Source organism: Glandiceps talaboti, chromosome 14, assembly GCF_964340395.1.
Source record: "Glandiceps talaboti chromosome 14, keGlaTala1.1, whole genome shotgun sequence".
Lineage (NCBI taxonomy): Eukaryota > Metazoa > Hemichordata > Enteropneusta > Spengelidae > Glandiceps > Glandiceps talaboti.
Genome location: NC_135562.1, coordinates 21510761 through 21534931, shown reverse-complemented (window position 1 = coordinate 21534931; position 24171 = coordinate 21510761). Strand labels below are relative to the sequence as shown.

The window sequence follows — 24171 nt, the reverse complement described above, 5'->3', positions numbered from 1 at the left end:
ACAGTAGTTATGGGTTATTGGAATGCCTTACCTTGGATTGAGGAGAACCACTTTTGTTATTTTTTTCTTGGAAACCAAATGAAATCTGTGATGTTGACGTTGACGATGAGTTACTAGGAGCTCCAAAACTGAATTGAGATGAGGCAGATGTCTGTTTAGCACCAGGTTTTGCCTCACCACATGCAACACATTTTGATACATCGCTATTATTCTGAACAGAGCACACACTACATTCCCAGGACCCCGAAGCAGGTTTAAATTGATCTGCAAGGCTCCCTACACTTGAAGTGTTCATTCCAAATGTTGATGACGAGGTCTGTATAGCACCAGGCTTGCTTTCCCCACAGCAGGGGCATTTTGTAACATCAACCTTATTTTGAACCAGACATCCTGGACACTCCCAGGACTCTGATGCAGACTTTAATTGTGATCCCCATGTCGATGTTGTTGTTGTTGTTGTTGTTGTTGTACCAGCTCCAAACTTGAACTGTGAACTCTGTGTCTGAGGTTGGGCACCAGGTTTGGCTTCTCCACATGCAATGCATTTGGCATTGTTTGATGTATTATTTATCATGCACATTGAGCAGTTCCATGAACCAGAAGACGGTTTGAATTTGTCCCAAATATTTGTTTGTTTTGAAGCTGTACTAGTGTTATCTGTTTTATCTTTACCACTATTATCATTACTGTCCTCATCCTCATCATCATCAATAATGGTTATTTCTTCTGATTTTGAACTTTTCTGACCAAAGCCAGTGAATGCCTATAAATTAAGAACATATTTTTTGTTTTTAGTGATAAATATATTGTGTATCAATAAAACCTCTCATTATCTTGTCAGGCAAAATCAAGTGTGATCATTTTTTTTTTTTGGGGGGGGGGGGTTAATTTTTTCTGCATATTGAAATGTATATAGGGTATTGTACTGACTGAAATATACTTAACGGTAATGTTCATGTTTAGTGTTTTACTAAGATTTTCTCACCAAGAAGAAAGCTGATGAAGTGATAAGATTTCTAATTGTTAAAGGCAGAAACATAATAAAACTTTGAGTTTCATAATTATACATTGTTTCTGCTAGAGGTAGAAATCTGTTACCTCTTTGATTGTGTGAGTAAATGAAAATGTAAATGGTAAATACCAAACCCTTAGTATACCTTTTGTTTTTCTGGTTCTTTCTTTGATGTATCACTTGTCTTTTTATTGGACACTGAAAAAAAATTGATAAACAATGTCAGACATTCATGGTTTATATATGCAATATTTCATTCATCTTTAGATTATAACAAGTCATCAAAACCATTGCTTGTATTGTCAATGTTGTTTCATTCATCTTTAGATTATAGCAAGTCATCAAAACCATTGCTTGTATTGTCAATGTTGTTTTCACTCACTGGAAAGGTGAGAAGACTTTATCTCTAACTTGTTACAACTAGTATTATCTTTAGGACAATGTGTTGGGATTACAGGCTATTCTGTAGTCTCGAAATGAGAGTCACACCACTACCATGCTGTTGATATGCCTTATTTCAGTTATCAGAAAGACAAAAGATTGTATTCTTTGGCCACTTTGATCTACCAAGCTAATGAACATTTTTGAATGACAACACGGTGGGTGACCAGAATGACAACACGGTGGGTATGTGACCAGAATGACAACACGGTGGGTATGTGACCAGAATGACAACACGGTGGGTATGTGACCAGAATGACAACACGGTGGGTATGTGACCAGAATGACAACAAGATGGGTGACCAGAATGACAACACGGTGGGTATGTGACCAGAATGACAACACGGTGGGTGACCAGAATGACAACACAGTGGGTATATGACCAGAATGACAACACGGTGGGTGATCAGAATGACAACACGGTTGGTGATCAGAATGACAACACAGTTGGTGATCAGAATGACAACACGGTGGGTGACCAGAATGACAACACAGTGGGTGATCAAAATGACAACACGGTGGGTGACCAGAATGACAACACAGTGGGTGATCAGAATGACAACACAGTGGGTGATCAGAATGACAACACGGTGGGTGACCAGAATGACAACACAGTGGGTGATCAGAATGACAACACGGTGGGTGACCAGAATGACAACACAGTGGGTGATCAGAATGACAACACGGTGGGTGACCAGAATGACAACAGAGTGGGTGATCAGAATGACAACACGGTGGGTGACCAGAATGACAACACAGTGGGTGACCAGAATGACAACACAGTGGATGATCAGAATGACAACACGGTGGGTGATCAGAATGACAACACGGTGGGTGATCAGAATGACAACACGGTGGGTGACCAGAATGACAACACAGTGGAAGATCAGAATGACAACACAGTGGGTGATCAGAATGACAACACAGTGGGTGATCAGAATGACAACACGGTTGGTGATCAGAATGACAACACGGTTGGTGATCAGAATGACAACACGGTTGGTGATCAGAATGACAACACAGTGGGTGATCAGAATGACAACACGGTTGGTGATCAGAATGACAACAGTGGGTGATCAGAATGACAACACAGTGGGTGATCAGAATGACAACACGGTGGGTGACCAGAATGACAACACGGTGGGTGACCAGAATGACAACACGGTATATGACCAGAATGACAACACGGTGGGTGACCAGAATGACAACACGGTGGGTGACCAGAATGACAACACGGTATGTGACCAGAATGACAACACAGTGGGTGATCAGAATGACAACACGGTTGGTGATCAGAATGACAACACAGTTGGTGATCAGAATGACAACACAGTTGGTGATCAGAATGACAACACGGTTGGTGATCAGAATGACAACAGTGGGTGATCAGAATGACAACACAGTGGGTGATCAGAATGACAACACGGTGGGTGACCAGAATGACAACACGGTGGGTGACCAGAATGACAACACGGTGGGTGACCAGAATGACAACACGGTGGGTGACCAGAATGACAACACGGTATGTGACCAGAATGACAACACGGTGGGTGATCAGAATGACAACACGGTTGGTGATCAGAATGACAACACGGTTGGTGATCAGAATGACAACACAGTGGGTGATCAGAATGACAACACGGTTGGTGATCAGAATGACAACAGTGGGTGATCAGAATGACAACACAGTGGGTGATCAGAATGACAACACGGTGGGTGACCAGAATGACAACACGGTGGGTGATCAGAATGACAACACGGTTGGTGATCAGAATGACAACACGGTGGGTGACCAGAATGACAACATGGTGGGTGATCAGAATATGGTATATTGGTGAGAAATTAATTACTGGAGAAAACAAAGTGAGAACACTTACATAATCCAAAGACCTCTAAACAGCTACCAGATTTCAATTCTTTGGCTGGTTTCATACCACCACTAAAACTTTCCTCTTCCACCTTGGCTTTATGTATTACAGGTTTGGCAGACAATGGTGATGTGTCCTGGACAGCAAATAGACTACTGGTCTTCATGTTGTTATCAACTACAGGTGTTGGTTTGGGTGCACTGAACTGGAATGTTGTCTGCTAACAAATCAAAGTTATTTATTCGCATCACACTTTAATTATATACACAATTTTCTTCTGATTGTGATTAGCTTTAGGGTCCCATGATTTAGCTAGCAACAATGATGTCAGAGCAGTTCAAATGAACACTATAAATTAGCTAGCAACAATGATGTCAGAGCAGTTCAAATGAACACTATAAATTAGCTAGCAACAATGATGTCAGGGCAGTTCAAATGAACTGTTAATTAGCTAGCAACAATGATGTCTGAGCAGTTCAAATGAACTGTTGATTAGCTAGCAACAATGATGTCAGAGCAGTTCAAATGAACACTATAAATTAGCTAGCAACAATGACGTCAGAGCAGTTCAAATGAACACTATAAATTAGCTAGCAACAATGATGTCAGAGCAGTTCAAATGAACACTAAATTAGCTAGCAACAATGATGTCAGAGCAGTTCAAATGAACACTATAAATTAGCTAGCAACAATGATGTCAGAGCAGTTCAAATGAACACTAAATTAGCTAGTAACAATGTCAGAGCAGTTCAAATGAACACTGTAAATTAGCTAGCAACAATGATGTCAGAGCAGTTCAAATGAACACCCACACAACCCATCCCAGTACACAGACTCGGACGGCATTTAGACAATAACATACATACATTCATTGGGAATTAATATATTTTATCCAAAGGTCCATGCATCTTTTAATGTTACCCCTAACAACCTACCTGAGAAGATTCAGGTTTTTATCCTACAAATGAGATTTCTGAATTCACCATGTTAAATAAATAGTAAAATACTTTGATGATAAAATGAGCTAAAATAGTTGGTTTCATTCACTTTCACTCAGTATGGAATTTGCATCAATCAAAATGTAGGCCAAATTAATAGACAGGCCTTGGTAGACAACTGTTAAACTATTTTCAACTGATTGTAGTGTTATATAACACAATTAGAACAATAGATGTAGTGGATCACATGTTCAACCACAGTTGCCAAGCAACGCCTAATATGTCATCTCCCTCTTAATGTTCTCAATGCCAGCTCTGTACTGCTGTACTACTGTATCTTTTCCATTTCAAGTTGCCCCTAACAACGTAACGTACCTGAGAAGATTCTTGTGAATCACATTTCACATCATTAGCTGGTTCCTTTACAATGGGAGATGAAAACTTAAAAGACGATTCCGGTTGGATTGAAGAAGTCCTTGGTGTTGATGTGACCGGTTTAGACATACTGCTAGTGGTAAACGTTAATGAAGATCCTGCTACTTTGGGGATTTGGAAGTCAAAGGAAGGTAAAGGCTTGGTAGTTAGGAGAGGGAGAGGTACGGCTGTTGGTAGATCTGGCTGCTCCACCTAAAGAAACATCAACAAAGTTTGCAATATTGTAAATTACATTACATTCATGAGTATTGCCAATAGCACTGTAGCACAACTAATATTACATATTAAGAATCAAGACCTAACATCAACTGGATGTGAACAATTTCTAGAACTGAAATCAAACGTGACACCAACAACAAAGATTTTGTCTTTTATTAGAGGAAACACAGTTAGGAACATGTTTATTGACTCTCTTTTAACCTCTTTATCACAATTTTTCCCCCCAGTTACTAGTACTAGTTAGTCTCCCAATGGCTATACATGTCATTTACCTGACTAGTAGTCTCCCAATGGCTATACACATTCACCTGACTAGTAGTCTCCCAATGGCTATACATGTCATTCACCTGACTATTTTGTAATCACTCATTCAGGTTACTATTTCACACAAAACAACACAGCTGGATTTTTATGGGTTTTTTTTCTTTGTTTCTTTCTTTTAAAAAACAAACATTTTATAACACAGCTGATGATATTGATCAGCCATATATCATCAGCTATAGCAAGTCTACACGTGTGATTACATTACCTGATCCATACATCATCAGCTATAGCAAGTCTACACATGTGATTACATTACCTGATCCATATATCATCAGCTATAGCAAGTCTACACATGTGATTACATTACCTGATCCATATATCATTAGCTATAGCAAGTCTACACATGTAATTACATTACCTGATCCATATACCATCAGCTATAGCAAGTCTACACATGTGATTACATTACCTGATCCATATATCATTAGCTATAGCAAGTCTACACATGTAATTACATTACCTGATCCATATACCATCAGCTATAGCAAGTCTACACATGTGATTACATTACCTGATCCATATATCATTAGCTATAGCAAGTCTACACATGTGATTACATTACCTGATCCATATATCATTAGCTATAGCAAGTCTACACATGTGATTACATTACCTGATCCATATACCATCAGCTATAGCAAGTCTACACATGTGATTACATTACCTGATCCATATATCATCAGCTGTAGCAAGTCTACACGTGTGATTACATTACCTGATCCATATATCATCAGCTGTAGCAAGTCTACACATGTGATTACATTACCTGATCCATATATCATCAGCTGTAGCAAGTCTACACGTGTGATTACATTACCTGATCCATATATCATCAGCTATAGCAAGTCTACACGTGTGATTACATTACCTGATCCATATATCATTAGCTGTAGCAAGTCTACACATGTGATTACATTACCTGATCCATATATCATTAGCTATAGCAAGTCTACACATGTGATTACATTACCTGATCCATATACCATCAGCTATAGCAAGTCTACACATGTGATTACATTACCTGATCCATATATCATTAGCTATAGCAAGTCTACACATGTGATTACATTACCTGATCCATATATCATTAGCTATAGCAAGTCTACACATGTGATTACATTACCTGATCCATATACCATCAGCTATAGCAAGTCTACACATGTGATTACATTACCTGATCCATATATCATCAGCTGTAGCAAGTCTACACGTGTGATTACATTACCTGATCCATATATCATCAGCTGTAGCAAGTCTACACATGTGATTACATTACCTGATCCATATATCATCAGCTGTAGCAAGTCTACACGTGTGATTACATTACCTGATCCATATATCATCAGCTATAGCAAGTCTACACGTGTGATTACATTACCTGATCCATATATCATCAGCTATAGCAAGTCTACACATGTGATTACATTACCTGATCTATATACCATCAGCTGTAGCAAGTCTACACATGTGATTACATTACCTGATCCATATATCATCAGCTATAGCAAGTCTACACATGTGATTACATTACCTGATCCATATATCATCAGCTATTAGCAAGTCTACATGTGTGATTACATTACCTGATCCATATATCATCAGCTGTAGCAAGTCTACACGTGTGATTACATTACCTGATCCATATATCATCAGCTATAGCAAGTCTACACATGTGATTACATTACCTGATCCATATATCATTAGCTATAGCAAGTCTACACATGTGATTACATTACCTGATCCATATATCATCAGCTATAGCAAGTCTACATGTGTGATTACATTACCTGATCCATATATCATCAGCTATAGCAAGTCTACACATGTGATTACATTACCTGATCCATATATCATCAGCTATAGCAAGTCTACACATGTGATTACATTACCTGATCCATATATCATCAGCTATAGCAAGTCTACACATGTGATTACATTACCTGATCCATATATCATCAGCTATAGCAAGTCTACACGTGTGATTACATTACCTGATCCATATATCATCAGCTATAGCAAGTCTACACATGTGATTACATTACCTGATCCATATATCATCAGCTATTAGCAAGTCTACATGTGTGATTACATTACCTGATCCATATATCATCAGCTATAGCAAGTCTACACATGTGATAACATTACCTGATCCATATATCATCAGCTATAGCAAGTCTACACATGTGATTACATTACCTGATCCATATATCATCAGCTATAGCAAGTCTACATGTGATTACATTACCTGATCCATATATCATCAGCTACAGCAAGTCTACGTGTGATTACATTACCTGATCCATATATCATCAGCTACAGCAAGTCTACACATGTGATTACATTACCTGATCCATATATCATCAGCTGTAGCAAGTCTACACATGTGATTACATTAACTGATCCATATATCATTAGCTATAGCAAGTCTACACATGTGATTACATTACCTGATCCATATATCATCAGCTGTAGCAAGTCTACACATGTGATTACATCACCTGATCCATATATCATCAGCTATAGCAAGTCTACACATGTGATTACATTACCTGATCCATATCATCAGCTGCAGCTGAATAGTGGAGGTTACTTCTACTTTTAGTTTTCATCTTTCCACCACTTCTAGACACAGTTGTCTCTACTGGTACACTGGAAGGTGGTGATACGATAGTTGAAGTAGATGTTGACGGAGCAGTAAAACCAAACCTGTACAGGAAAACAGTCACAGGTTAAGTTAAATGCCAAAGTTTCAATGCCAGGTTCTCTCACCTTAGTATTATCTTATCAGTGGATTTATAGGGATTACAGAGGATCAGTGGAGTTATAGGGATTACACAGGATCAGTGGAGTTATAGGGATTACACAGGATCAGTGGAGTTATAAGGATTACACAGGATCAGTGGAGTTATAGGGATTACACAGGATCAGTGGAGTTATAGGGATTACACAGGATCAGTGGAGTTATAGGGATTACACAGGATCAGTGGAGTTATAGGGATTACACAGGATCAGTGGAGTTATAGGGATTACACAGGATCAGTGGAGTTATAGGGATTACACAGGATCAGTGGAGTTATAGGGATTACACAGGATCAGTGGAGTTGTAGGGATTACAGAGGATCAGTGGAGTTGTAGGGATTACACAGGATCAGTGGAGTTGTAGGGATTACAGAGGATCATTGGAGTTGTAGGGATTACAGAGGATCAGTGGAGTTATAGGGATTACACAGGATCAGTGGAGTTATAGGGATTACACAGGATCAGTGGAGTTGTAGGGATTACAGAGGATCAGTGGAGTTATAGGGATTACACAGGATCAGTGGAGTTATAGGGATTACACAGGATCAGTGGAGTTATAGGGATTACACAGGATCAGTGGAGTTGTAGGGATTACAGAGGATCAGTGGAGTTATAGGGATTACACAGGATCAGTGGAGTTATAGGGATTACACAGGATCAGTGGAGTTATAGGGATTACACAGGATCAGTGGAGTTATAGGGATTACACAGGATCAGTGGAGTTATAGGGATTACACAGGATCAGTGGAGTTATAGGGATTACACAGGATCAGTGGAGTTGTAGGGATTACAGAGGATCAGTGGAGTTATAGGGATTACACAGGATCAGTGGAGTTGTACGGATTACAGAGGATCAGTGGAGTTATAGGGATTACACAGGATCAGTGGAGTTGTACGGATTACAGAGGATCAGTGGAGTTATAGGGATTACACAGGATCAGTGGAGTTATAGGGATTACACAGGATCAGTGGAGTTATAGGGATTACACAGGATCAGTGGAGTTATAGGGATTACACAGGATCAGTGGAGTTATAGGGATTACACAGGATCAGTGGAGTTATAGGGATTACACAGGATCAGTGGAGTTATAGGGATTACACAGGATCAGTGGAGTTATAGGGATTACACAGGATCAGTGGAGTTATAGGGATTACACAGGATCAGTGGAGTTATAGGGATTACACAGGATCAGTGGAGTTATAGGGATTACACAGGATCAGTGGAGTTGTAGGGATTACAGAGGATCAGTGGAGTTATAGGGATTACACAGGATCAGTGGAATTGTACGGATTACAGAGGATCAGTGGAGTTATAGGGATTACACAGGATCAGTGGAGTTATAGGGATTACACAGGATCAGTGGAGTTATAGGGATTACATTGGATCAGTCTTTTGTTTTAGTTCGGCCAGAGGAGTGTTTTTCATACATTACTTATAATCCTAAACCAAACTAGGTCTCATAATAAAGGTGTTAAAGTACGTAACTCTATCAGTTCTCCTGAGGTAACTTTTTAGATTTCCCAATTAAAATTAAAATCTAAGTAAAAGGTATGGAAATCTAGTCAAGGTTGAACCACATTTGTTGACTATTACAGTTATCTGGACTCTGTAACCTTGGCAAACACAGACACAGACACAGACACACACTCACACAGACACATACACACACAGACATACTGACACAGACACACACACACACACAGACAGACACACACTGATATTGACACTCACTCACACACACACGCTGACACACACAGACATAGACACACACCGACACACAGGTACAGACACACACTCACTCACACACACACACAGACACACACACACACACACACACACACACACACACACACACACACACACACACACACACACACACACACACTGAATAAAAATTAGGTTCATTTGAATGTTATATTATTTTTAAACTGGCTATTCTAAATATATTTTGTAAGCCTCTAGTTGTATGACATGAAAACACTACCGTCAGTTCTTCATACTATTGTTACATTCAGAAACAAGTTTTTTACTCATATACTTACACTGAAGGCCTTTCAGATTCTTTTGAAGAAACCGTGGAAGTGCTAGAAGGAACCTGTAAAGCAGAGAGTCATTGTTCATAAATGGTCAGATGGACTGATATGATTTTGTACTACAGTACACCCAAACTAAATTACAGTTGGTGTGTGTATGTGACTATTACTACTACCCAAACTAAGTTATACTTGAATGACAAGGTAATATGGGAACAAATAGCCTCAGTAGCAGGTTGGATGGTTAACCTGTCAAACATACAGATTGTGAACTGAGTAATTCAAATTTAGTAGCTCACACAGTGGCAGCAAAGCTGCTGCATAGCGGCTCAATGACTAGTATGCATGTGCGCCGTATATACTATGTGATAAAAATACCGCCAATGGAGTTGTAGCACAACTGTACAGTTTTTAAAAATGTTTATCCATATGGTAGTCCATGCTAACAATAGGTGTTCATTTGCTGAATGACTATTCAGTTGCCTATCCAACCATGTTGCTATCTTTGTAATATACGCGATCATTTAGCTGTCGCTATGGGCGTGGTCATGTTCCTAGATATATTTGCATACATTTTTGACTGTTTCTTTTTTTGAACTTATTTGTCATGGATAATATCCAGAGCAGCTGATTGGTTAAATAAGTTGTCTATTACACCTACAGTAGATTGTCACATGATGCATATATTATCTTAATTAAGTCACATGATGCTCACATTACATTGATTGTGTTAAATTATCCAGATGTGGTCAAATTGACTGAATATGAAAATGTACCCGTTGTACAAATAATACCCTCATGTCTGGTCCACAGGCTGCTTATGAACAGCACTCCTAGTGGTCAAACTATACAATCTTTTGTCTTTCTGACAACTGACATGTGACACTGTTTAGTGCCATGGGATGTAAAATGTTCAAAATGAATATTACAGTATGTGGCCATTACTTGCTGGTTACTAGGTATTATCTCAAACCCTGATAACATCTATCTTACCTTTTGATCTGGAGGTTTGCTTAAAGTTGCTGCTGGTTGTCTGTTCTTGGCTATCATAGCAGATACAGGGTTCTTCAACCCATACACTGGTGGTATCATCCTAGTACTGGCTTCTGCACCTCTTGATGCCAGAAAGCTACCCCCTGGTGTTCTACTTCTACCAATACTTCTACCAGAGGGCTGTAGCAAGATACAAACATAGTCAGAGATAAAAATTTGAGTGCTACCCATATTTTCAAGTTTACTTACAGACAGAGTTTGAAGAAGAGTGACACTGGAATTGTCAAAAAGGTTGACCAAATCCTTGAGGGTGGACTTTCTGCTACAGTCATTTGCAAGACTGAGAAGCCTGGCTGAATAACCACTACTGAGAAGCTTAGCTGAATAACCACTACTGAGAAGCTTAGCTGAATAACCACTACTGAGAAGCTAGGCTGAATAACCACTACTGAGAAGCCTGGCTGAATAACCACTACTGAGAAGCTTAGCTGAATAACCACTACTGAGAAGCTTAGCTGAATAACCACTACTGAGAAGCTTAGCTGAATAACCATTACTGAGAAGCTTAGCTGAATAACCACTACTGAGAAGCCTGGCTGAATAACCACTACTGAGAAGCTTAGCTGAATAACCACTACTGAGAAGCTAGGCTGAATAACCACTACTGAGAAGCCTGGCTGAATAACCACTACTGAGAAGCTAGGCTGAATAACCACTACTAAGAAGCTTAGCTGAATAACCACTACTGAGAAGCTTAGCTGAATAACCACTACTAAGATGCTTAGCTGAATAACCACTACTAAGATGCTTAGCTGAATAACCACTACTGAGAAGCTAGGCTGAATAACCACTACTGAGAAGCCTGGCTGAATAACCACTACTGAGAAGCTAGGCTGAATAACCACTACTAAGAAGCTTAGCTGAATAACCACTACTGAGAAGCTTAGCTGAATAACCACTACTAAGATGCTTAGCTGAATAACCACTACTAAGATGCTTAGCTGAATAACCACTACTGAGAAGCTTGGCTGAATAACCACTACTAAGACTTTAAAATTACTGATAATAAGTGACAAAGATGTTACAAAAGCTTCAGATATAGTGCTGTCAAGTTGGAATGTCAACAAGGCGTACACAAATTGCTGTTAGTACTGTATACTTACTGTAAATGATAATGGTGTTGAAGATGGCATTAGAGGTATTCTCCTGGCATCAGATAACGGTGTTGACATCTTCTCCAGTGTATCTAGTATCCTCTTGGCAGTCATACTTGTCACACCATAGTCTTCCGATGTATTGTTGACAGGTTTTGGTCTCATCTGTCTTTTAACTGGCTGGTAAATCTGTAGGACATCAAAACATCCATAATTATGGTTAAACTCAGATGGTTTGATTTGCAAATACAGCCACCTTAGTTTACACAATACAAGACAACACCTACCTCAGGTAAGCTGGGTTGGTGTCCATGTTAAGAACACATCCTGAAAACTTACTGAAAGTGTCCTGACATACCTATACACATACCTATAAGACATCTCCTGTAACCTGACTTCACATACCTATAAGATATCTCCTGTAACCTGACTTCACATACCTATAAGATATCTCCTGTAACCTGACTTCACATACCTGTAAGATATCTCCTGTAACCTGACTTCACATACCTGTAAGATATCTCCTGTAACCTGACTTCACATACCTATAAGATATCTCCTGTAACCTGACATCACATACCTATAAGATATCTCCTGTAACCTGACTTCACATACCTATAAGATATCTCCTGTAACCTGACTTCACATACCTATAAGATATCTCCTGTAACCTGACTTCACATACCTATAAGATATCTCCTGTAACCTGACTTCACATACCTGTAAGATATCTCCTGTAACCTGACTTCACATACCTATAAGATATCTCCTGTAACCTGACTTCACATACCTATAAGATATCTCCTGTAACCTGACTTCACATACCTATAAGATATCTCCTGTAACCTGACTTCACATACCTATAAGATATCTCCTGTAACCTGACTTCACATACCTATAAGATATCTCCTGTAACCTGACTTCACATACCTGTAAGATATCTCCTGTAACCTGACTTCACATACCTGTAAGATATCTCCTGTAACCTGACTTCACATACCTATAAGATATCTCTTGTAACCTGACTTCACATACCTATAAGATATCTCCTGTAACCTGACTTCACATACCTATAAGATATCTCCTGTAACCTGACATCACATACCTATAAGATATCTCCTGTAACCTGACTTCACATACCTGTAAGATATCTCCTGTAACCTGACTTCACATACCTATAAGATATCTCCTGTAACCTGACTTCACATACCTATAAGATATCTCCTGTAACCTGACTTCACATACCTATAAGATATCTCCTGTAACCTGACTTCACATACCTATAAGATATCTCCTGTAACCTGACTTCACATACCTGTAAGATATCTCCTGTAACCTGACTTCACATACCTGTAAGATATCTCCTGTAACCTGACTTCACATACCTATAAGATATCTCCTGTAACCTGACATCACATACCTATAAGATATCTCCTGTAACCTGACTTCACATACCTATAAGATATCTCCTGTAACCTGACTTCACATACCTATAAGATATCTCCTGTAACCTGACTTCACATACCTATAAGATATCTCCTGTAACCTGACTTCACATACCTGTAAGATATCTCCTGTAACCTGACTTCACATACCTATAAGATATCTCCTGTAACCTGACTTCACATACCTATAAGATATCTCCTGTAACCTGACTTCACATACCTATAAGATATCTCCTGTAACCTGACTTCACATACCTATAAGATATCTCCTGTAACCTGACTTCACATACCTATAAGATATCTCCTGTAACCTGACTTCACATACCTGTAAGATATCTCCTGTAACCTGACTTCACATACCTGTAAGATATCTCCTGTAACCTGACTTCACATACCTATAAGATATCTCTTGTAACCTGACTTCACATACCTATAAGATATCTCCTGTAACCTGACTTCACATACCTATAAGATATCTCCTGTAACCTGACATCACATACCTATAAGATATCTCCTGTAACCTGACTTCACATACCTGTAAGATATCTCCTGTAACCTGACTTCACATACCTATAAGATATCTCCTGTAACCTGACATCACATACCTATAAGATATCTCCTGTAACCTGACTTCACATACCTATAAGATATCTCCTGTAACCTGACTTCACATACCTATAAGATATCTCCTGTAACCTGACTTCACATACCTATAAGATATCTCTTGTAACCTGACTTCACATACCTATAAGATATCTCCTGTAACCTGACTTCACATACCTATAAGATATCTCCTGTAACCTGACTTCACATACCTATAAGATATCTCTTGTAACCTGACTTCACATACCTAAGATATCTCCTGTAACCTGACTTCACATACCTATAAGATATCTCCTGTAACCTGACTTCACATACCTATAAGATATCTCCTGTAACCTGACTTCACATACCTATAAGATATCTCCTGTAACCTGACTTCACATACCTATAAGATATCTCCTGTAACCTGACTTCACATACCTATAAGATATCTCTTGTAACCTGACTTCACATACCTGTAAGATATCTCCTGTAACCTGACTTCACATACCTATAAGATATCTCTTGTAACCTGACTTCACATACCTGTAAGATATCTCCTGTAACCTGACTTCACATACCTGTAAGATATCTCCTGTAACCTGACTTCACATACCTATAAGATATCTCCTGTAACCTGACTTCACATACCTATAAGATATCTCCTGTAACCTGACTTCACATACCTATAAGATATCTCCTGTAACCTGACTTCACATACCTATAAGATATCTCCTGTAACCTGACTTCACATACCTATAAGATATCTCTTGTAACCTGACTTCACATACCTATAAGATATCTCCTGTAACCTGACTTCACATACCTATAAGATATCTCCTGTAACCTGACTTCACATACCTATAAGATATCTCCTGTAACCTGACTTCACATACCTATAAGATATCTCTTGTAACCTGACTTCACATACCTGTAAGATATCTCTTGTAACCTGACTTCACATACCTATAAGATATCTCCTGTAACCTGACTTCACATACCTATAAGATATCTCCTGTAACCTGACTTCACATACCTATAAGATATCTCTTGTAACCTGACTTCACATACCTGTAAGATATCTCCTGTAACCTGACTTCACATACCTATAAGATATCTCCTGTAACCTGACTTCACATACCTATAAGATATCTCTTGTAACCTGACTTCACATACCTATAAGATATCTCCTGTAACCTGACTTCACATACCTATAAGATATCTCCTGTAACCTGACTTCACATACCTATAAGATATCTCCTGTAACCTGACTTCACATACCTATAAGATATCTCCTGTAACCTGACTTCACATACCTATAAGATATCTCCTGTAACCTGACTTCACATACCTATAAGATATCTCTTGTAACCTGACTTCACATACCTGTAAGATATCTCCTGTAACCTGACTTCACATACCTATAAGATATCTCTTGTAACCTGACTTCACATACCTGTAAGATATCTCCTGTAACCTGACTTCACATACCTGTAAGATATCTCCTGTAACCTGACTTCACATACCTATAAGATATCTCCTGTAACCTGACTTCACATACCTATAAGATATCTCCTGTAACCTGACTTCACATACCTATAAGATATCTCCTGTAACCTGACTTCACATACCTATAAGATATCTCCTGTAACCTGACTTCACATACCTATAAGATATCTCTTGTAACCTGACTTCACATACCTATAAGATATCTCCTGTAACCTGACTTCACATACCTATAAGATATCTCCTGTAACCTGACTTCACATACCTATAAGATATCTCCTGTAACCTGACTTCACATACCTATAAGATATCTCTTGTAACCTGACTTCACATACCTGTAAGATATCTCTTGTAACCTGACTTCACATACCTATAAGATATCTCCTGTAACCTGACTTCACATACCTATAAGATATCTCCTGTAACCTGACTTCACATACCTATAAGATATCTCTTGTAACCTGACTTCACATACCTGTAAGATATCTCCTGTAACCTGACTTCACATACCTATAAGATATCTCCTGTAACCTGACTTCACATACCTATAAGATATCTCTTGTAACCTGACTTCACATACCTATAAGATATCTCCTGTAACCTGACTTCACATACCTATAAGATATCTCCTGTAACCTGACTTCACATACCTATAAGATATCTCCTGTAACCTGACTTCACATACCTATAAGATATCTCCTGTAACCTGACTTCACATACCTATAAGATATCTCCTGTAACCTGACTTCACATACCTATAAGATATCTCCTGTAACCTGACTTCACATACCTATAAGATATCTCCTGTAACCTGACTTCACATACCTGTAAGATATCTCCTGTAACCTGACTTCACATACCTATAAGATATCTCCTGTAACCTGACTTCACATACCTATAAGATATCTCCTGTAACCTGACTTCACATACCTGTAAGATATCTCTTGTAACCTGACTTCACATACCTATAAGATATCTCCTGTAACCTGACTTCACATACCTATAAGATATCTCCTGTAACCTGACTTCACATACCTATAAGATATCTCCTGTAACCTGACTTCACATACCTATAAGATATCTCCTGTAACCTGACTTCACATACCTATAAGATATCTCCTGTAACCTGACTTCACATACCTGTAAGATATCTCCTGTAACCTGACTTCACATACCTATAACTCTCCTGCAACCTTCCTCAAAGTATCCTACATTAGGACATCTGTAAGAAATCTCCTGAAATTGTTAAGTATGGAGAACACACACAACTCCATCTCATTTGCTGTCCTATATGTAAATATTGAAGGTGGGGACCGGTAGCTGCCACCAGGAGCTTGGAGAACCTAGGATGCCTACATTACCTAGATCTATAAATATTGATGGTGGGGGTAGCTGCCACCAGGAGCTTGGAGAATCTAGGATGCCTACATTACCTAGATCTATAAATATTGAAGATGTCAGTAAAGGAGCACTTCAATTCACAAAAAGTTGTCGGACCAAATCATAAAATAGTCACAATTGTTACTGAAGAAACTGAAATTGCTGAACACTGTAGTGACTGATGAGTCCAGTTTTAATTCTGTTTTGGGCTGATTAATAATATAGAGTAAGGATAGTGTAAATCTTACCTCATACGGAGATGTCCGTCTACGTTTAACTGAAGATCTTTGAGCAGAAGCACCACCAAAAGATGTACGACCTGGGTAGAATGATGACCCTCCAGGTGTTATTGGTTGTGTAGAGGCGTCAGATATCTACAACAGATAAAACAAGTCAATAAAACATTTGGGAAAGACTGCAGTAATGTGACTGGATCATACCATAGATTTAATAGCTAACAGCTAGGGGAAGACTTCTTGATGTAACCAATTTATAGTGAAAACCTGACGTTGTGGGTGGCACCCTGTCACAGACTGACAGGAATATAATGCTACCCACAATTTTATTTTACAATCTAGCAAACTCCAAGAGTAAACTACTCAGCATGTATGCTAACTTGTGAAATTTTCTTGTTTATTTTTTTGAAGTCTGTACCCTTTCACTGGATGCAGTACGTCTGTACCCTTTCATTGGATGCAGTACGTCTGTACCCTTTCACTGGATGCAGTACGTCTGTACCCTTTCACTGGATGCAGTACGTCTGTACCCTTTCACTGGATGCAGTACATCTGTACCCTTTCACTGGATGCAGTATGTCTGTACCCTTTCACTGGATGCAGTACGTCTGTACCCTTTCACTGGATGCAGTACGTCTGTACCCTTTCACTGGATGCAGTACGTCTGTACCCTTTCACTGGATGCAGTACGTCTGTACCCTTTCACTGGATGCAGTACGTCTGTACCCTTTCACTGGATGCAGCAAGTCTGTACCCTTTCACTGGATGCAGTAAGTCTGTACCCTTTCACTGGATGCAGTAAGTCTGTACCCTTTCACTGGATGCAGTACGTCTGTACCCTTTCACTGGCTGCAGTACGTCTGTACCCTTTCACTGGATGCAGTAAGTCTGTACCCTTTCATTGGATGCAGTACGTCTGTACCCTTTCACTGGATGCAGTAAGTCTGTACCCTTTCACTGGATGCAGTACGTCTGTACCCTTTCACTGGATGCAGTAAGTCTCTACCCTTTCATTGGATGCAGTACGTCTGTACCCTTTCACTGGATGCAGTACATCTGTACCCTTTCACTGGATGCAGTACATTAATTTTCTAATGACATATTATGAATGTGTATGCCCATTTAGTTGCGATATCAAAGCAAAATTGAATTGTTACATGAATTTATTGCTATCAAAGCAATGTTGTGATTTGAATGGCCAAATTTATGTCAAAACATCACTGTTGTGATTTGAATGGCCAAATTTATGTCAATACATCTGATTTTTTATATATATATTCACAATTGTGATTTGAATGGCCAATCTGTCAATATATGTGTTATGATCTATGTCAATACAACAGTGATGTGATTTGAATGGCCAAATCTATGTCAATATATCAATGTTGTGATTTGAATGGCCAAATCTATGTCAATATATCAATGTTGTGATTTGAATGGCCAAATTTATGTCAATACATCAGTGATGTGATTTGAATGGCCAAATCTGTCATACATCAGTGATGTGATTTGAATGGCCAAATCTGTCAATACATCGATGTTGTGATTTGAATGGCCAAATCTATGTCAATATATCAATGTTGTGATTTGAATGGCCAAATCTATGTCAATATATCAATGTTGTGATTTGAATGGCCAAATTTATGTCAATACATCAGTGATGTGATTTGAATGGCCAAATCTGTCATACATCAGTGATGTGATTTGAATGGCCAAATCTATGTCAATATATCAATGTTGTGATTTGAATGGCCAAATCTGTTATACATCAATGTTGTGATTTGAATGGCCAAACCTATGTCAATACATCAATGTTGTGATTTGAATGGCCAAATTTATGTCAATATATCAATGTTGTGATTTGAATGGCCAAATCTATGTCAATACATCAATGTTGTGATTTGAATGGCCAAATCTATGTCAATACATCAATGTTGTGATTTGAATAGCCAAATCTATGTCAATACATCAGTGATGTGATCTGAATGGCCAAATCTATGTCAATACATCAATGTTGTGATTTGAATGGCCAAATCTGTCATATATCAGTGATGTGATTTGAATGGCCAAATCTATGTCAATACATCAATGTTGTGATTTGAATGGCCATATCTATGTCAATACATCAATGTTATGATTTGAATGGCCATATTACGTCAATATATCAATGTTGTGATTTGAATGGCCATATTACGTCAATATATCAATGTTGTGATTTGAATGGCCATATTATGTCAATATATCAATGTTATGATTTGAATGGCCATATTATGTCAATATATCAATGTTGTGATTTGAATGGCCATATTACGTCAATATATCAATGTTGTGATTTGAATGGCCATATCTATGTCAATACATCAATGTTATGATTTGAATGGCCATATTACGTCAATATATCAATGTTGTGATTTGAATGGCCATATTACGTCAATATATCAATGTTGTGATTTGAATGGCCATATTACGTCAATATATCAATGTTGTGATTTGAATGGCCATATTACGTCAATATATCAATGTTGTGATTTGAATGGCCATATTACGTCAATATATCAATGTTGTGATTTGAATGGCCATATCTATGTCAATATATCAATGTTGTGATTTGAATGGCCATATTACGTCAATATATCAATGTTGTGATTTGAATGGCCATATTATGTCAATATATCAATGTTGTGATTTGAATGGCCATATCTATGTCAATATATCAATGTTGTGACGGTGACCATTTATCCTATATTCTTGAACTGAAGATAGAGAACTCATTGGAAATGTATATATACAAGTTATCAAAACTTTTTTTACGTCCCTAAATCTTATATTCTAAATCACTGCACAATCTGTGATGGACTAAGCAAGCTATAAGCTGCATAGCATGGTAGTCCCACGACAAGAATTGATAGTCTGTGGATGTGGGACTACCATTAATTTCAAGTCCTGTTTGTATGGTATGGATGGTAATAATACACTGCCTATAGACTTACAAAACTTGAAGCACCAAAGTAGGAGGCATTGAATGATGGCTTTGTACTACTTCTACCAGTAGGTTGACGTCTTCCACTTGATGTCAAATTAGATGTGTTAGCTGACGTTACACTGACGTCACTCCACAAGTTTCTCTTTTGATCTGCAAACACAACGTGGATATTGTTTTGTAAGTGCATGCCAGTGTAATCATAGAGCTTTGCAATACAACCCAATGTCATCAGACATTGCTAAAGACAGTGTATCACACACATATTTTTATCTTTGGTACAACAATATCATTAAGTAAGGATAACTCTTCCAAGCCATGTCCACTTACAATATGCTCACAAGCCAAGTGGAACAAAATATAATATATGGAATATATACAGGTACAGTGGTAGTCAGATTCTATTTCAGCTACAGAGAATTACTCATTCTCCTAGTTTACATGACTTGAACCGTCTTCAGGTCAAGTCCATGTAAAAGATAATGGCTGTGGCATGATTAGTCCTCCCCAAACAGCATACTGACACTTTGCAGTGTTTCCGTTTAATGTAGAATCCTGTGTTTCTCTCACAATTTTCTTTGACTATATATAAAACAATCAATGCCTTGCATACTTCCATACAAAGTCTGACAATTCATTCTGTTTTGGTAATAAATGTCTGATATTTGTCTATTTTGTTCATTAACGTCTGAGTTAATTTTGTTATTATGATTTGCTTAGATTTATCTACGTTATTATTCTGGAATGGTTACATTAGAATACAATCAATGTTTTCGGTTTCTAATTCCTTTTATAGAGCAGAATTTTATGCTAATGTCACCACATTGGTAACTCGTCAATTGTCAGTGCCTGTAATAATCTAATCTAATCTAATCTAATCTAATCTAATCTAATCTATTTTTATACAACACATTCCATAACAGTGCACAGAATAATAGCATTTTACCACATGCTAGAGGGTGAAGCTAAAACAAGGTGATCAAGGTATCTAGATATGTAACAAGTGGAGCCAACCAACAAATCAAGTCAGTTATTCTTATAATGCATCTTTGGAGTAATTTTATATTTTAGACAATGGAAATGATTACCTTTCTTTGCTGCAGTATCTGCATGGGTTTTTCTCTGCGTGTCTGTTCGTCTCTCAGTTCTATCTCTGTACTCTGACTTATCAACATGAGGAACCAAAGATGAACAACCACTGGTAGACACAGACTCATCAGAATTAGAGTCATCTCCTGAAATATAACAATCAACACAGTCAGTACCATATATAATATCAATATACTGTGTTCTACTATAGTGAAGGGTGGTAAAGAAATAAAATCAACCTATGACCCACCAGTCATTTTAATTTTACCAGGTCCTCCCCCCATCCCCACCCAAAGAATGGTACTGAAAGCTATGCCACCTCTCCCCCCCCCCCCCCCCCCCCGTTACCAGGGACGGCCAAAAAAGGTGGACTAACTAAGATTTTACTACTACATCACTATAAAGTATAATAGGATAGATAAACGTTTGAATAAACTTATCATTAATATTAGCAGTGTCTCAATCATAAACGTTGCAATTTTTGTATTATTAATTTTCAATATGCAAAATTGATGTCATAAATTTGATAAATACGACTGCAGCAAAAAAAGTATTTTGGGTTCTCAAATATCATCGGATTCTACATGTCATGTGATTTCCAAAGTAGTATGTTACTAAGCAACATAAATACCTTTTTCAGCAGCATTTTGCTCACTTTCATCTTCCTCCTCTCCCTCTATAGGAGTAGAACTAGCAAATGGTTGGTAGCGTGTAAATGGCATTTGCACTGGTGACTTATAGTCACTTGATCCTCCAGTAGAATATACTCCCTCTGTATCACATGATAACGGAGGTCTTCGTTTGGATATATATTCACGCTGCATACGTGAACCCATTTCTCTCTGACTTGTATTAGATAATATGGGAGACTCAATGCCTTCAAATGATACCCTTCTCCTTGGCTGTGTTCGACTTTGTTGCACTTCTTCATCAATGTCTTCATTCTCTTTTACCTTCCCTGCATTGTCTGCGGGGGTCCACATACTAGTCAGCCATGACGGTGTGAAATGGCTGAGAGTATCCTTGACTCGTCCTAGCAAACCAGTAGACTAAACGGAAGACAACAAATAATGTGTTGATGTAAGATGGTTTATTATAAGAAATCCTTACCCTGGAGAATCTATGAATCCACTAATTATTTATTGAACAATGAACAACTTAATACTGCGGACAATATCTTGTTCATGGTTCCAAGAATCAATAGGACAGTAAAATATAGTTACTAAGTTTACTGTGGAATGGTAAATTGGAAACAAATGTGACATTTTGATCCATCTTACTGCAGACCTTGATTGTAAGGTACAGTAGAGGAAGCAATGTACATCAGACCTTGATTGTAAGGTAAGGTAGAGGAAGCAATGTACATCAGACCTTGATTGTAAGGTAAGGTAGAGGAAGCAATGTACATCAGACCTTGATTGTAGGGTACAGTAGAGGAAGCAATATACATCAAACCTTGATTGTAAGGTAAGGTAGAGGAAGCAATGTACATCAGACCTTGATTGTAGGGTACAGTAGAGGAAGCAATGTACATCAGACCTTGATTGTAGGGTAAGGTAGAGGAAGCAATGTACATCAGACCTTGATTGTAAGGTAAGGTAGAGGAAGCAATGTACATCAGACCTTGATTGTAGGGTACAGTAGAGGAAGCAATGTACATCAGACCTTGATTGTAAGGTAAGGTAGAGGAAGCAATGTACATCAGACCTTGATTGTAAGGTAAGGTAGAGGAAGCAATGTACATCAGACCTTGATTGTAGGGTACAGTAGAGGAAGCAATGTACATCAGACCTTGATTGTAAGGTAAGGTAGAGGAAGCAATGTACATCAGACCTTGATTGTAAGGTAAGGTAGAGGAAGCAATGTACATCAGACCTTGATTGTAGGGTACAGTAGAGGAAGCAATGTACATCAAACCTTGATTGTAAGGTAAGGTAGAGGAAGCAATGTACATCAGACCTTGATTGTAGGGTACAGTAGAGGAAGCAATGTACATCAAACCTTGATTGTAAGGTAAGGTAGAGGAAGCAATGTACATCAGACCTTGATTGTCTGTAAGTGTGTCCTGTGTATTTCACTTACTAGTCTGTAAGTATGTCCTATGTATTTCACTTACTAGTCTGTAAATATGTCCTATGTATTTCACTTACTAGTCTGTAAGTATGTCCTATGTATTTCACTTACTAGTCTGTAAGTGTGTCCTATGTATTTCACTTACTAGTCTGTAAGTGTGTCCCGTGTATTTCACTTACTAGTCTGTAAGTATGTCCTATGTATTTCACTTACCAGTCTGTAAGTATGTCCTATGTATTTCACTTACCAGTCTGTAAGTATGTCCTGTGTATTTCACTTACTAATCCGTAAGTGTGTCCTGTGTATTTCACTTACTAGTTTGTAAGTATGTCCTGTGTATTTCACTTACTAGTCTGTAAGTATGTCCTATGTATTTCACTTACTAGTCTGTAAGTATGTCCTATGTATTTCACTTACTAGTCTGTAAGTATGTCCTATGTATTTCACTTACTAGTCTGTAAGTATGTCCTATGTATTTCACTTATTAGTCTGTAAGTATGTCCTATGTATTTCACTTACTAGTCTGTAAGTATGTCCTATGTATTTCACTTACTAGTCTGTAAGTATGTCCTATGTATTTCACTTACTAGTCTGTAAGTATGTCCTATGTATTTCACTTACTAGTCTGTAAGTATGTCCTGTGTATTTCACTTACTAGTCTGT

At 38.2% G+C, this 24171-nt stretch overlaps 1 protein-coding gene across 1 annotated transcript in view; it reads right to left on the bottom strand.

The window, feature by feature from the left end:
• LOC144445417 (nuclear pore complex protein Nup153-like) overlaps positions 1-24171 on the bottom strand; it is a 49696-nt gene that overhangs the window by 16992 nt on the left and 8533 nt on the right. The window contains exons 2-14 of the mRNA XM_078134957.1: positions 22253-22484; positions 22067-22201; positions 21435-21581; positions 20357-20499; positions 17379-17504; positions 12227-12406; positions 11064-11243; positions 10080-10132; positions 7787-7943; positions 4635-4886; positions 3331-3538; positions 1158-1210; positions 32-763 (exon numbers count right to left, since the gene is read on the bottom strand). Coding sequence (XP_077991083.1) covers positions 32-763; positions 1158-1210; positions 3331-3538; positions 4635-4886; positions 7787-7943; positions 10080-10132; positions 11064-11243; positions 12227-12406; positions 17379-17504; positions 20357-20499; positions 21435-21581; positions 22067-22201; positions 22253-22484 — 2598 coding nt within the window. The remainder of the gene's footprint in view (positions 1-31; positions 764-1157; positions 1211-3330; positions 3539-4634; positions 4887-7786; positions 7944-10079; positions 10133-11063; positions 11244-12226; positions 12407-17378; positions 17505-20356; positions 20500-21434; positions 21582-22066; positions 22202-22252; positions 22485-24171) is intronic.